This window comes from Nerophis ophidion, linkage group LG02 (assembly GCF_033978795.1).
Source record: "Nerophis ophidion isolate RoL-2023_Sa linkage group LG02, RoL_Noph_v1.0, whole genome shotgun sequence".
NCBI lineage: Eukaryota > Metazoa > Chordata > Actinopteri > Syngnathiformes > Syngnathidae > Nerophis > Nerophis ophidion.
The window spans coordinates 46,539,821-46,556,740 of NC_084612.1; the positions used below are offsets into that span (position 1 = coordinate 46,539,821).

Below are 16,920 nucleotides of genomic sequence, written 5' to 3' on the forward strand. Positions count from 1 at the left end.
CCAACAAAAACTAAAACAAAAAATAAAGCAATAAAAAATGTTATTGTAATAATAATAATAAATAATAATAATAAAAATAATAAAATAAAATAAAGCATTAAAATGTTTTTATTATACTGGTTGCCCGCACATTTTTTTTATTTGTATTGCTTTATTTATTATATATGTATTTTCTTTACTAAAAAAAAAAATATGATAAAAATGAAACAATAAAACAATATTATTGTAATGGTTGCCCACACAGTTTTTAATTGCTTTATTTATTATATATCTTAAAATGTAAATAAATAATATAAAATAAAATAGAAAAATAAAACTAAAAAATAAAATGTTTTTTTTATACTGGTTGCCCACACATTTTAATTTTTTTGTATTGCTTTATTATATATATATATATATATATATATATATATATATATATATATATATATATATATATATACATATATATATATATATATATATGTATGTATGTGTGTGTGTTTAAAATGATAATAATAATAAAAAAATAAAACAATACAAATATCTTATTGTAATGGTTGCCCACACATTTTTGAATTGCTTTATTTATTATGTATCTTTTTTTTTTAATTAAAACAATAATTATAAAATAAAGCAATACATTATAATGTTTGCCCAACACATTCTCACTTCCTGTTGACAATCACACACTCAGAAGACATTTTTCTGTGTTTGGTAGTTTGTGTTAAAATGATTATTAGGACACGGTTGTTGCTGGCCTTTCTTTGAAAAACAATGATCCATGACAAACAAGATGCACAAAAAAAAACAAAAAAAAAAACAGTAAAAATGTTGTATTCCTGCTACAGCGATTTGGCCGAGGTGTTAAATTACAAAAGATCCTTCTAAAGAAAAGCGTTTGCATGCATAGTCAAACATTTTTCCAATCTGTTTTTTTTTTGTTTATTTTTTACCCCATGAAAAACAAACGCACCACGAATTACGCATAAACACCTTGGTATCATCACAGTGGATGTCAGGTGTAAATCCAGCCATGGCATTTTTTTTACATTGTGAGCTATTGTATCCTCCTACTGTGTAGTGAAGCATGTTTAGCTATTCCTCCTCTTCCATTGATCATGTTACATGTAAGAAACTCACTTTATTTGTCGCCATGGAGGCCAGGATTAGTGATTTAGAAGTAGCTAAACAAACTTTATCTTGTCTTTTTTACACCAAATTGTGTCCGTTCTCCCTTTTCTGGCATTCTGTCTTGTGTCTGCTTGTAAGTACTCTGTGTGTGTGCGCTGCCAAACTTGCTCCTCTGCTCCTACAACCAGCAACGTCATGACGACACACCATCATGCCCGCTAAAAAAAATACATGGGGAAGCGGTACTTTTATAATACCATTTTTGATTGGTTAGTACCGCGATCCTATACTATACTAGTACTGGTATACTATACTAGTACTGGTATACTATACTAGTAGCGGTATAGCGTCCAACCCTAGTTGTGAGGACTGGAAGCATTTAGTGTTTGGTGCAGATAGTTAACCAAGTTGTGTCTCATTTAAACACAACAAAGAGCAAATGAAGGTATGAGAGAATTAGTCAGATTTAATTAAAATGTCAAAATGTTTTTTTTTATCGTCGGCCATCTTTGTGCAGGATTCACCATTTTCATGCTATTGCCTATTTTGATTTTTATTTTTTTGTTCTCATGAGATCACTTTCTCACACACATAAATAACATTTCGTTACCGTTTTTTTTTCTTCTCCCCCTCAACCCATTTAAAGGGTAAAATACATTAGTAAGATGTCATATAAAAAAAAAAAAACACTGATATTTTCAGACGTTTCCTGTGCAATTGTGACCAAATAAAGCATTTTCATGGCAAAATGTACATGTTTTTTTTTTTGCGGCTTTCATGATGTTTTGCATTGTTTTTCCCTACAAACTTCCCAAAAAAAGCCAATCAAAGATGGTGTGGGCGGTCCAAAGGGACAAGGGCCGTTTTTCGCCTGGCTCTAGTGTTTGACTTGCCTCCATTGGATAAGGTTAACAACTGGGATGGTTCTAGATGTTTCCTGTGCAATTGTGACCAAATAAAGCATTTTCATGTCTTTTATGGTGTTTTTTGTGGTTTTTCCTACAAACTTCCCAAGAAGACGCGACATGACAATTACTCAGCTGCGGCGTGTTGTCAATCAGTTGTAAAGTTAGCAAGAAGGCAGTGGTGAAAAGTCAATCAAAAATCTTGTGGGTGGTGTAAAGGGACAAGCTCCGTTTTCCACCTGGTTCTAGTGTTTGACTTGCCAACCATTGGATAAGGTTAACAACTGGGATGTTTCTAGGAGAGCATTTTCACGTCTTTTAGTGGTGATTTTTGTTGTTTTTCCTACAAACTTCCCAAGAAGACTTGACATGACAACCTGTCATCTCGGATGTTGTAGATGTCACTGATGAGTCAGCTTGTGTTACTTCCGCAAATGCTTTTTCTTGACAAATTTTCTTGTAAGTGATGTTCTTTCTTAAATAAATACTACAATTCAAGTGCAAATTAAAATACAGATCGATTACTTTAGTCATATTTTTGCGCTCAAAAATCTTCTTCCTGACTGACATATTGTGTTTGTTTGATATTGTCATTATTGCCAGCAGTGGTGGACAAGTGTATTACACCGACCACAGCTGACAAACGCATATTTTTTGGCGGCACTTTCGGGGGCCTTATATGTTTAAGTATATATATATATATATATATATATATATATATATATATATATATATATATATATATATATGTAAATGTTCACACTGGAAAACTTTTTTTTTCTGCAAATATTAGCCCCTTTGGAATTTCATGCCCGCCACATGTTTTAAAAAAGCTGGCACAAGTGGGGAAAAAGACTGAAAAATCTCATCAAATAATTATTTGGAACATCCCACAGGTGAACATGCTAATTGGGAACAGGTGGGTGCCATGATTGGGTATAAAAGCAACTTCCATGAAATACTCACTCATTCACAAACAAGCACGGGGTGAGGGTCACCACTTTCTCAACAAATGCCTGAGCAAATTGTTTAAGAACAACGTTTCTCAAGCAGCTACTGCAAGGAATTTAGGGATTTCACCATCTACCCATCAAAAGGTTCAAAGAATCTGGAGAAATCATCACACGTAAGCCATGATATTGCACACCTTGGATCCCTCAGGCGCTACTGCATCAAAAAGCCACATCAGTGTGTAAAGGATATCACCACATGGGCTCAGGAACACTTTAAAAAAACACTGTCAGTAACTACAGTTGATCGCTACATCTGTAAGTGCAAGTTAAAACTCTACTATGCAAAGCAACAGCCATTTATCAACAACACCCAGAAACGCTTAGCAGGGCCCCAACTCGTCTAAGATGGACTGATGCAAAGTGGAAAGATTTCTGTGGCCTGACAAGTCCACATTTCTAATTGTTTTTGGAAACTGTGGACCAAAGAGGAAAAGAACCATCCGGACTGTTCTAGGGTCAAAGTGTAAAAAGCAGCATGTGTGATGGTATGGGGGTGTATTAGTGGCCAAGGCATGGGTAACTTACACATCTGTAAAGGCACCATTAATGCTGAAAGGTACATACAGCTTTTGGAGCAACATATTTTGCCGTTCAAGCAACGTTATCATGGACGCCCCTGCTTATTTCAGCAAGACAATGCCAAGCCACGTGGCTTCATAGTAGAAGAGTGTGGGTACTGGACTGGCCTGCCTGTAGTCCAGACATTGAAAATGTGTGAAGGCTAAAATATGAGAAGGGAGACTGTTGAACAACTTAAGCTGTGCATCAAGCAAGAATGGGAAAGAATTCCACTTCAAAAATGTGTCTCCTCAGTTCCCAAACCTTTACTGAGTGTTGTTAAAAGGAAAGGCCATGTAACACACTGGTAAAAATGCCTTTTTTGCAATGTGTTGCTGCCATTACATTCTAAGTTCATGATTATTTGCAAAAAATACCAAAGTTTCTCAGTGTGAACATGATATATCTTGTCTTTGCAGTCTAGGACTCGTCGTATCCTCTGTTTATTTACCAATTACACAATGTAACAACGTTGTGTAAAAAAAAAAAAATATATATATATATATATATATATATATAACTCATATTCCCAGCCAAAAGTCGTGTGAATTATGGCCCAGATGCATGCTGGGTAATAGCGAGCAGTAGACTCTGTTTGGCACTACTCATATCAGCCTAGCCGCCAATACAACACAAAGATAGCCGTCATCCCAGGATATTAGTTATTTACAATATTATCAGCTTCAATCTTTTTGTTGCGACATCTTCAGTTCATGTTGGCAAGTAATTCTCTTCTAAAGCATCCCTATTTGGCGAGCACTATTAGACTTGTTTTTTCTAGTCAAGTGTGGACTACCTAAAGCTGAGCACACATTGTAGCATCACACTACATCATCCCACTCCACCATCCCAGTCCAACAACCCACTCCACCTTCTACTGACCCACCATCCCAATCCACCATCTACTGACCCACCATCCTAGTCCACCTTTTACTGACTCACCATCCCAGTCCACCATCCCAGTCCACCATCTCAGTCCACCTTCTACTGACCCACCATCCTAGTCCATCTTCTACTGACCCTCCATCCCAGTCCACCGTCTACTGACTCACCATCCCAGTCCACGTCCTACTGACTCACCATTCCAGTCCACCATCCCAGTCCACCCTCCTAGTCCACCTTATACTGACGCAACATCCCAATCCACCTTCTACTGACCCACCATCCCAGTCCACCTTCTACTGACCCCCTATCACAGTCCACCGTCTACTGACCCACCACCACAGTCCACCTTCTACTGACTCACCATCCCAGTCCAACATTCCAGCCCACCTTTTACTGACCCACCATCCCAGTCCACCTTCTACTGACCCACCATCCCAGTCTACCGTCTGCTGACCCACCACCCAGTCCACCTTCTACTGACCCACCATCCCAGTCCACCATCCCAGTCCGCCATCCCAGTCCACCATCCCGTCCACCTTTTACTGACCTACCATCCCAGTCCACCTTCTACTGACCAACCATCCCAGTTCACCGGCTATTGACTCACCATCCCAGTCCACCGTCTACTGACCTACCATCCCAGTCCACCATCTTCTGACTCACCATTTCAGTCCACCTTCTCCTGACTCACCATCCCAGTCCACCGTCTACTGACCCACCATCACAGTCCACCTTCTACTGACCCACCATCCCAGTCCACCTTCTACTGACCCCCTATCACAGTCCACCGTCTACTGACCCACCACCACAGTCCACCTTCTACTGACTCACCATCCCAGTCCAACATTCCAGCCCACCTTTTACTGACCCACCATCCCAGTCCACCTTCTACTGACCCACCATCCCAGTCTACCGTCTGCTGACCCACCACCCAGTCCACCTTCTACTGACTCACCATCCCAGTCCACCATCCCAGTCCGCCATCCCAGTCCACCATCCCGTCCACCTTTTACTGACCTACCATCCCAGTCCACCTTCTACTGACCAACCATCCCAGTCCACCGGCTATTGACTCACCATCCCAGTCCACCGTCTACTGACCTACCATCCCAGTCCACCATCTTCTGACTCACCATTTCAGTCCACCTTCTCCTGACTCACCATCCCAGTCCACCATCCCAGTCCACCGTCTACTGACCCACCATCACAGTCCACCTTCTACTGACCCACCATCCCAATCCACCATCCTAGTCCACCGTCTACTGACCCATCATCCCAGTCCACTTTCTACTGACCCACTATCCCAGTCCACCGTCTACTGACCCACCATCCCAGTCCACCTTCTACTGACCCACCATCCCAATCCACCATCCCAGTCCATCGTCTACTGACCCACCATCCCAGTCCACCTTCTACTGACCCCCTATCACAGTCCACCGTCTACTGACCCACCACCACAGTCGACCTTCTACTGACTCACCATCCCAGTCCAACATTCCAGCCCACCTTTTACTGACCCACCATCCCAGTCCACCTTCTACTGACCCACCATCCCAGTCCACCGTCTGCTGACCCACCACCCAGTCCACCTTCTACTGACTCACCATCCCAGTCCACCATCCCAGTCCACCATCCCGTCCACCTTTTACTGACCTGCCATCCCAGTCCACCTTCTGCTGACCAACCATCCCAGTCCACCTTCTATTGACTCACCATCCCAGTCCACCGTCTACTGACCTACCATCCCAGTCCACCATCTTCTGACTCACCATCGCAGTCCACTTTTTCCTGACTCACCATCTCAGTCCACCATCCCAGTCCACCATCTCAGTTCACCGTCTTCTGACCCACCATCACAGTCCACCTTCTACTGACCCACCATCCCAATCCACCATCCTAGTCCACCGTCTACTGACCCATCATCCCAGTCCACCTTCTACTGACCCACTATCCCAGTCCACCGTCTACTGACCCACCATCCCAGTCCACCTTCTACTGACCCACCATCCCAATCCACCATCCTAGTCCATCGTCTACTGACCCACCATCCCAGTCCATCTTCTACTGACCCACCATTCCAGTCCACCTTCTACTGAGATACCATCCCACTCCAGTATTTCACTGGTGCACAAGGACCAGTCCAGAACCTTTTGACCACCAAGCTAACATGTTTATCACCATGCTACCCTTTTTTACCACCAAGCTGTTGTTTTTACCACCATGGTAACATTTTTTATCACCATGCTAACCATTTTACCGCAATGCTAAACTTTTTACCACCATGCTAACATTTGTATCACCATGCTAACCTTTTTACCACTATGCTAATGTTTTTATCACATTGCTAACCTTTTTACCACAGTGCGAATGTTTTAATCACCATGCTAACCTTTTTATTACAATGTTAAACCTTTTTACCACCATGCACATTTTTTACCACCATGCTAACATTTTTATCACCAAGCTAATATTTTTTATCACCATGCTAATGTTTTTATCACCATGCTAACCTTTCTACCACCATTCTAATGTTTTTACCACCAGGCTAACATTTTTACCACGATGCTACCATTGTTATCACCATTCTACCCTTTTCCCCACCATGTTAACCTTTTTAGCACCATGCTAACATTTTTACTACTATGCTAACATTTTTTACCACCTTGCTAATGTTTTGACCACCGTGATAACATTTTTAGTACCATACTAACGTTTTAAGAACCATGCTAATGTTTTTAATACCTTGCTAACATTTGTACCACCATGCTAACCTTTTTAACCCCATGCTAACGCTTTTAACCACCATGCTAACCTTTAGCCTATTGAACAAGTTGATCATTAAAAACTGACAGGTATCTGGGGGAGGGGTTCATGCGGCCACATGCGTCTCCCATGAGTGGAAGGGGGTGTGGTTAATCATTTTGCAATGCAATCTGCTGAAAATGATGGAAAGCGCGACCCCGCATACGAGCTGTAGTCAACACACATGACAAGATTTTTCAACATTCTACTGCCATCTGGCAACTAAAGCAGATTGTGCACCCCACCTGACTTGTCACGTTTCCTGTGTCAGGTAAACCGTGACCAATGGGGCCCTATGACCCCCACCCCCACCCCTAATTTGAGACCTTCGGCTTTGCGACAGGAGTACTAAGGACTGCCACTGAAAATGGCAGGTACCTCTCAGGTAAAAGCCAATCAAAGAGGGTGTGGGCGGTCTAAAGGGACACGCGTTTTTCTGCCTGGCTCTAGTGTTTGACTAGCCTCCATTGCACTTTAGGGGAACTAAAGGTTGTTTATATTTGACAATCTTCATGTGAGACAATCACAATGTTTTAACATGCATTATATCTCTCATGTGAGAAAATCACAATGTTTAACATGCATTATATCTCATGTGAGACAATTACAATGTTTAACATACATTATATATCCTTATTGAAGTTGTGCTTGGTGTGAGGGAAGAAATACAAACCTAATGCATCAATCACTTACTATACAATGTCTGCTCTCACCGGGATAAAGCCTGATGGGATGTTTATATCTTCCCCTTTACATGAAACATTTATTATAATCCTTTTCGAAGATTAAAAAAAAAAAAAAGACAAGCGTCTTTTTTCTCGCCAAAATTGAGTATCGGTAGGATGTCACAGATGAACAACGTTTAAATTTTACCATCCAGCTGAGAGGCAGGATTTATCATCTCTAATTCGATGAGGCCATGAAGATGTAAGCGAGTTAGCGCTCTGTCATCACAGCAACGCCAAAATAGTCTGTCTGCGTTAGCACTTCTAATAACAATATTGCTAACAGTTAATAATCAGGTAAAAATATTCTGTATGTGTTAGCACTTCTAATAACAATATTGCTAACAGTTAATAATCAGGTAAAAAATAGTCTGTCTGCGTTAGCACTTCTAATAACAATATTTCTAACAGTTAATAATCAGGTAAAAATAGTATGTCTGCGTTAGCACTTCTAATAACAATATTTCTAATAGTTAATAATCAGGTAAAAATAGTCTGTCTGTGTTAGCACTTCTAATACCAATATTGCTAATAGTTAATATTCAGGTAACAATGTGTATATAAATTATCGTTGTTGCTTTTTAGATCTTTTTAGAGTGATTTTGAGGCACCATTTTAGCACTGTTTTAGCCTCGTAGAATGAGCTGATTACAAGTTGGATTATATACAATAAAATAAAAAATGCATATATAGGTTCTTGTCTCTCATAAAGATTGTGAATAATAGGTATAATTCCTCTCAAAAAAGTGCAATTCCCCTTTAAGGAAATATTTCACTTCTGACGACTTTGTTTGGCCAAAAGTGTATAAAATACACAAAAGGATAAGAAAAACAACAACAATGTATTATCAATGGATGGATCTGAAGTTGATAGCCTCGCACGATGCTGCTAAAATCTAAAGGGACAAGCATGGCATGGCCTCAGAGGGTGTTTTCCGCCTGGCTCTAGTGTTTGACTTGCCTCCATTAGATAAGGTTAACCAGTGGGACATGTTCCCTTGTCCAAAGGTGCACTTTAGCAGCCTTTTCTAGCAACATAACCCAAAAAGTTCCAAGCAAAGTAGGAAGGAGTAAACAGGAAATGGCAACAATTGGATGATGAACACTCAATGGATTTTGGGGCTGATCCTGATGACTGTTAAAAAACACTTTACGACCAATATCTTGTAAAAATATATCACTCTTAAATCAACACAGTAGTCAATACTATGATCAATGTTAATTACAAACTAAATGTGGGATATAAATAATAATGGATGTATAATTGTTTGTATACAGTATATAATTGGTACAAAGGTTTAACTGTGTATATACTTGAACAGTCTTTATGTTGTGTACAAGGTGTATTTATAATGTGTTGTGCAAAGGAAATTTCATAATTTTTGGAAGCTCATCTTGTATTTGACATTGTTTATAGGGTTAGGCGCAATAAGTGTTGAACTTCAGCCTTAACCCTTTTGGTCTGCAACATTTTCAATATATGAATGTACAACTGTTTGTTGATGTAAAATTCTTTCTTTATTTTGTTGACCACTGACCGAAGAAATAATAAACTAACCAAACTAACTAACTGTCTGGATTCAGGATTGTTTTTGCAATTTGCGAGTACTTTTCTAGATTTGCATACATTATTTTCAAGTACATATTTTACATGTAAAAAACATCTAAAATAAAAGATCTTTTAACATGCAAAGATTTTGGCCCAAACATTTTCACTACACTAGCTTTTTTAGATTGCATACAGTTTGTGCCCAGCTTGTTGTACCGTGTAGCAGCCTGTAGGCGGCAGTGTGGGAGCACTAGACTCTTCTTCTTTTTTATTTGTCTAACTTGGTCCTGAATCGCTCTTATCTATATTCAGCGGCGCCAAAAAGCCATTCAAAGATGGTGTGGGTGGTCTAAACGGACAAACGTGGCCTGAGAGGCCGTGTTTTCCGCCTGGCTCTAGTGTTTGACTTGCCTCTATTGGACAAGGTTAACCAGTGGGACATGTTCCCTTGTCAAAGTTGCACTTTAGCAGCCTTTCTAGCAGCATAAATCAGAACGTTCTAGGCAAAGTAGGCGTACAAAGGATATGGTAACAATTGATCAGGATGCCCGTTTGGATTCAGAATTGTTTTTGCAGTTTGTGAGTACTATTTTCAAGTAATTTTTTTACATGTAGAAATATGTCAAAAAAAAGATCTTTTAACATGCGTAGATTTTGGCCCAAACTTTTTCTATCTTTTTTAGATTGCGTACAGCGTGTGCCCAGTTTGTTGTACTTAGAAGCAGCCTGGAGTTGGTAGTGTTGGAGCACTAAACTCTTCTTCTGTTTTATTTGCCTTTCTTGCTTCTGATTGGTCTAGTTGTGTGGAGGTCAAAGCCAGTCAAAGATGGTGTGGGTGGTCTAAAGGGACAAGCATGGCCTGAGAGGCCGTGTTCCACCTGGCTCTAGTGTTTGACTTGCCTCCATTGGACAAGATTAATCATGTTCCTTTGTCAAAGGTGCACTTTAGCAGCCTTTTCTAGCAGCATAACTCAGAAAGTTCCAGGCAAAGTTGGAAGGAGTAAACAGGAAAGGGCAACAGTTGGAATAGGAACACTCAATGGATTTTGGCGCTGATCTGGATGACATACGCAATACGTGTTCAACTTCAGCCTAAACCCTTTCAGTCAGCACCATTTTCAATTTATGAATGTACAACTGTTTGTTTATGTAAAATTGTTTGTTTATTTTGTTGACCACTGACCGAAGAAATAGTAAACTAACCCAACTAACTAACTGTCTGGATTTAAGATTGTTTTTGCAGTTTGTGAGAACTTTTCTAGATTTGCATACATTATTTTCAAGTACATTTTTTACATGTAAACAATATGTCAAAAAAAATAAAATCTTATAACATCCATAGATTTTGGCTCAAGCATTTTCACTACACTATCTTTTTTAGATTGCATACAGCGTGTGCCCAGCTTGTTGTACCGTGTAGCAGCCTGTAGGCGGCAGTGTGGAAGCACTAGACTCTTCTTCTGTTTTATTTGTCTAACTTGTTCCTGACTCCCTCTATCTATAGTCAGCTGCGCCAAAAAGCCAATCAAAGATTGGGACAAGCGTGGCCCGAGAGGCCGTGTTTTCCGCCTGGCTCTAGTGTTTGACTTGCCTCCATTGGATAAGTTTAACCAGTGCAGTGGACACAAACTGGGACATGTTCCCTTTAGCCTCTTTTTCCAGCAACATAACTCAAAAAGTTCCAGGTAAAGTAGGATTAAACAGAATCTGGATGACTGTCTGGATTCAGGATGGTTTTAAAGGATTAGGCCTGGAGGTTTGCAGTCTGCCAGTACTTTTCTAGATTTGCATACATCATTTTCAAGTACATTTATTACATTTAAAATATGTAAAAAAAAAAAAAAAAAAAAGATCTGGTGTCTTTTTTTTTTTTTTAACATGCATAGATTTTGGCCCAAGCATTTTCACTAGACTATCTTTTCTAGAATGCGTACAGCGTGTGCCCAGCTTGTTGTACTGCCTAGGGCCTGTAGGCGGCAGTGTGGGGAAACTACCAACATGCATCACAAGTCTGTGCCTCTAAGTGCCGGAGAAGAAACATTCAAGTTGTCCTCTCTGGTGTACGGGTGTGAATATTAAGAGCCGAGCAGCAAAAGCTTCTCATCAGAAGGTGAGAAAGGTGTGGTGCCACCTGGTGTTGATGGACTCGCACCTGATGGTGTGTTGTTGTGCAGAGCAGTGTACCCTGGGAAGTGAGGGCTGAAGCGACTAAAGTGCTGACTTCTTTCTTCTTTTCTTGTGCGCTATTATAACTATTATTCTTATTATTATTGGCATGAATATTCTTCTTAGAAAAAAATTAACTCCATGCAAAGAGTTGAAGAGCTGGAGATCCTTCAGAGTTCCTGTGCCTGGTTCTTGCCCAGGACTACACGTCCGTCAGCATCTTGGTGATGTTGACGTAGTTTGTGTTGGCCAGTGTGCAGTTGGCCGTCTTTAAGTTCTCCTCGCCGAGGTCCTCGTTGCTGTTATTGACGGCCTCCTGGATCTCCATGTAGTCCGACTTGCTGACGATGGAGCCGCTGCGGCTCTTCTTCAGCTCCTCGGACGAGTCGGCTTTGGGCGCGTTGACCTGCAGGTACTGTGCCTGCTCCTCGCCCTCCGTCTCGCGGTGGTAGAAGTAGTTGAAGTTGGAGACGATGACGGGCACGGGCAGGGCGATGGTCAGAACGCCGGCAATGGCGCACAAGGAGCCCACGATCTTGCCGCCGATGGTGGTGGGAACCATGTCCCCGTAGCCCACCGTGGTCATGGACACCACGGCCCACCAGAAGGCGTCCGGGATGCTCTCGAACTGAGACTGCGGCTCGTCGGCCTCGGCGAAGAACACGGCGCTGGAGAAGAGGATGACGCCGATGAAGAGGAAGAAGATGAGCAGTCCCAGCTCCCTCATGCTAGCTTTGAGGGTCTGGCCCAGGATCTGGAGCCCTTTGGAGTGGCGGGAGAGTTTGAAGATGCGGAACACCCGCACCAGGCGGATGACCCTGAGGATGGCCAAAGACATGGCCTGCTGTCCCGCTTGGCCGTCGTCCGGACTGTCAGCCAGCTCCGTGCCCAGCGTGATGAAGTACGGGATGATGGCCACGATGTCGATGATGTTCATGAGGTTTCCAAAGAAGCCTGCTTTGCTGGGGCAGGCAAAAAAGCGCACCAGGAACTCAAAGGAGAACCAGATGATGCAAAGCGTCTCCAGGATGAAGAAAGGGTCAGTGAAGTAGGTGGAGGTGTATCTGGTGACGGTGGTGTTGGTCTCCGGGGAAAAGATCTCCGCGTGAGACTTGTGCATCCCGTCTTCATCGTTGCGGAAGACAGGGAGGGTCTCCAGGCAGAAGCTGACGATGGATATGAGGATGACCATGACGGAGATGATGGCGATAATCCTGGCTGGACCGGAGCTCTCCGGGTACTCGAAAAGCAGCCAAACCTGTCTCTGGAACTCGTTGTCGGGAAGAGGGCGCTCCTCCTCCTTGATGAAACCTTCGTCTTCCCGAAACATCTCTATGGCCTCGTCGCCCAGCTCGTAGAAGCGGATCTCCTCCGAGAAGATGTCCAGCGTGACGTTGACCGGCCGCCTCAGCCGTCCCCCGGACTGGTAGTAATACAAAATGGCGTCAAAGCTGGGTCTGTTCCTGTCAAAAAAGTACTCGTTCCTCAGCGGGTCGAAATACCGCATTCTCTTTTTGGGGTCCCCCAGCAGGGTGTCGGGGAACTGCGAGAGGGTCTTCAGCTGGGTCTCGAAGCGCAGCCCCGAGATGTTGATGACCACCCTCTCGCAGCACTCGTGGTCGGTCTCCGGGTCGTAGTCCAGCGGGTGAGCCGCCGCTTCGTCGGAGGGGTCGCCCGTGGCCACGGTCATGCTGCGGGGGCGGGGCCTGCACCTTTCGGGGGAGTCCGGCTGCTGCAGGGCGGGGGCGGAGGATGGTCCGGTGTCCTCTCAGGGCGGGACTGCATAGGACAGAAGTAGGTCAGGTAAACTTGAGAGCGGCAACTCGACACTTCCTGAAGGAGAGATAAAAGCAGGAACATCTCCGCTGCTGCCCTGCATGCCAATGACTTCACTGCAGCTGCCACTGCGGCGGACTCCTGGACATGAAGGACAGGCTTCCCCTTCCTGGCGGAGAAGCCATGCATGAAGCCGGCATGCAGCGCCCAAACACCGTCAGGTGCTCCTACTGCGGCTCCACGCCTTTACAACAATGAGCGTTGCGCCTTCAAAAGACGCCGCCTGTGGTGCTGAAATATTGAAAACGAGACGTAAATAATTGAAGAGCCGAAGGAAATAGCAGCTGGGGGAGAAACGCCGAGGAGGCGGCTGCGGGAGACATGCGTCAGATGGAAGAAGACACGTACCTGCAGCCATGGAGATCCTCGCCGAGTAGTAAAAAAATAGAAAAAGATCAGGATCACCTCATGATGTACGCCGGCTGCCGCATCCGCGTTTGCACCGCTCTCAGGCACGGTGCGCGGGCGGGTGTGTCCTCGCTGTGCCCCCCCCTCCTTCCTGCTGGCAGCACAGGCTGATGAAGATGATGGTGATGAAGGGAAGGAGGAGGAGGAGGAGGAAGAGGATCAGACAATAAAAGGGGTGGAGGCTGCAAAAAGGTGCTGAGATAAGCACAATGGTGCACAGAAGGTAGATCGTCATGGAGAGATGCTTTTTGGAGGAGGAGACCACACTGTGGAACATGAAGGTGCTTCTACATACACACACACCACCAGCAGTGGAGTTGTCACCTTGTGTAAATTGTAAATAAAAAGAAAATACAACAAATCCTTTTCAACTTATATTCTATTGAATAGACTGCAAAGACAAGATATTTCCTGTTCACTCTAAGAAACTTTGTTTTTTTTGGAATTTGATGCCTGCAACATGTTTCAAAAAAGCTGGGACAAGTGGCAAAAAAGACTGAAAAATCTCATCACAGATTTATTTGGAACATCCCACATGTGAACATGCTAATTGGGAACAGGTGGGTGCCATGATTGGGTATAAAAGCAGCTTCCATGTAATGCTCAGTCATTAACAAACGAGGAGGGGGCGAGGGTCACCACTTTGTCAAGAAATGCCTGAGCAAATTGTTTAAGAACAACATTTCTTATCAAGGAATTGAGGGATTTCACCATCTACGCTCCGTAATATCATTAGAGGGTTCTGGAACAATCATAAATGGCTGTTGTCCTCACCTTCTCCTGACATTTAAAGTGGTACACACGCATTTTAGTCCAGGTTAAGTTTTTAAATATTTGTTTTTTTTTCTAGTATTCACCACAAAAGTAATACTGCATCCTTGGGACATCAAGGTATAACATTTCCTGTCTGTCTCCCTGAACACTGTTTCTCTCACCTGTGTTAATTATTAGTGTGTTTATAATGTACACTTTCTAATTAGATGTAATTATTCTTGTGCTTATAATGAGCAATTTCTAATTAGATGTAATTATGCTTGTTTATAATGTACACTTTCTAATTATACGTAACTATTCTTATGTTTATAAGGTACACTTTCTAATTAGATGTAATTTGTCTGAAATTTACAATGTACACTTTATAATGTACACTTTATAATGTACACTTTATAATTATATGTAATTATAATTGTGTTTATAATGTGCACTTTCTAATTAGATGTAATTATTCTTATGTTTATAATGTACACTTTCCAATTAGATGTAATTTGTCTTAAATTTACAATGTACACTTTCTAATTATAATTTAATTATTAATGTGTTTATAATGTACACCTTGTAAGTAGATGTATTTATTGTGTTTATAATGTACACGTTCTAATTAGATGTAATTCTTGTGTTCATAATTTACACTTTCTAATTATATGTAATTATTCTTGTGTTTATGATGTACAATTTCTAATTAGATGTATGTATGCTTGTTTATAATGTACACTTTCTAATCTTATGTAATTATTCTTATATTGTACACTTTTTAATTAGATGTATTTATCAATCAATCAATCAATGTTTATTTAAATCACAAGTGTCTCAAAGGGCTGCACAAACCACAACGACATCCTCGGTAGAGCCCACATAAGGGTAAGGAAAACTCACCCCAGTGGGATGTCAGTGACAATGACAATGATGACTATGAGAAACCTTGGAGAGGAATAATGTACACTTTAATTATATGTAATTATTATTGTGTTTACAATGTATGGTTTCTATTTATATCTATATTTTTGTATTTATAATGTACACTTTCTACATACCTTGTTTCCATATGAGTTGGGAAATTGTCTTGGATGTAAATATAAACGGAATACAATGATTTGCAAATCCTTTTCAACCCACATTCAGTTGAATGCACTAAAAATACAATATATTTGATGTTCAAACTCATAAACTTAATTTTTTTTAGCAAATAATAAATAACTTACAATTTCATGGCTGCAACACGTGCCAAAGTAGTTGGGAAAGGGCATGTTCACCACTGTGTTACATAATCTTTTCTTTTAACAACACTCAATAAACGTTTGGGAACTGAGGAAACTAATTGTTGAAGCTTTGAAAGTGGACTTCTTTCCCATTCTTGTTTTATGTAGAGCTTCAGTCATTCAACAGTCCGGGGTCTCCGCTGTCGTATTTTACGCTTCATAATGCGGCAAACATTTTTGATGGGAGACAGGTCTGGACTGCAGGCGGGCCAGGAAAGTACCTGCACTCTTTTACTACGAAACCACGCTGTTGTAACACGTGGCTTGGCATTGTCTTGTTGAAATAGGCAGGGGCATCCATGATAACGTTGCTTGGATGACAACATATGTTGCTCCAAAACCTGTATGGACCATTCAGCATTAATGGTGCCTTCACAGAAGGGTAAGTTACCCATGCCTTGGGGACTAATACACCCCCATACCATCACAGATGCTTGCTTTTGAACTTTGTGCCGAGAATAATCCGGATGGTTATTTTCCTCTTTTTTCAGGAGTACACCACGTCCACAGTTTCCAAATATAGTTTTAAATGTGGACACACAGAACACCACAGAACACCTTTCCACTATTCATCAGTCCATCTTAGATGAGCTCGGGCCCAGCGAAGCCAGCGGCGTTCCTTGCTGTTGCACTGACAGCTCCAGCAACCAACTGTAGTTACTGACAGTGGTTTTTTGAAGAGTTCCTGAGCCCATGTGGTGATATCCTTTACACACTGATGTCTGTTTTCGATGCAGTACCGCCTGAGGGCTCAAAGGTCTGTAATATCATCGCTTACGTGCAGTGATTTCTCCAGATTCTCTGAATCTTTTGATGATTTTTCGGACCGTAGATGGTAAAATCCCTAAATTCCTTGCAATAGCTCGTTGAGAAATGTTGTTCTAAAAATGTTCAACAATTTGCTTACAAAGTGGTGACCCTCAC

General features: G+C 41.8%; 1 protein-coding gene across 2 annotated transcripts; it reads right to left on the reverse strand.

Moving 5' to 3' along the window:
* Nucleotides 1–5,939: 5,939 nt before the first annotated feature.
* LOC133541623 (potassium voltage-gated channel subfamily A member 2) lies at nt 5,940–14,071 on the reverse strand. 2 transcript variants are annotated; one of them, XR_009803932.1, is made up of 3 exons: nt 13,901–14,071; nt 6,544–13,495; nt 5,940–6,211 (listed from the first exon to the last, which is right to left on the reverse strand). XR_009803932.1 is itself a non-coding variant. In XM_061885135.1 (2 exons), exon 2 carries the CDS (start codon nt 13,404–13,406, stop codon nt 11,919–11,921), a length of 1,488 nt encoding a protein of 495 aa, XP_061741119.1. In that variant the 5' UTR covers nt 13,407–13,495; nt 13,901–14,071; the 3' UTR covers nt 5,940–11,918. The 2 variants fall into 2 exon arrangements, 1 of the variants encoding a protein (XP_061741119.1); XM_061885135.1 differs by having other exon boundaries at nt 5,940–13,495.
* Nucleotides 14,072–16,920: the final 2,849 nt, after the last annotated feature.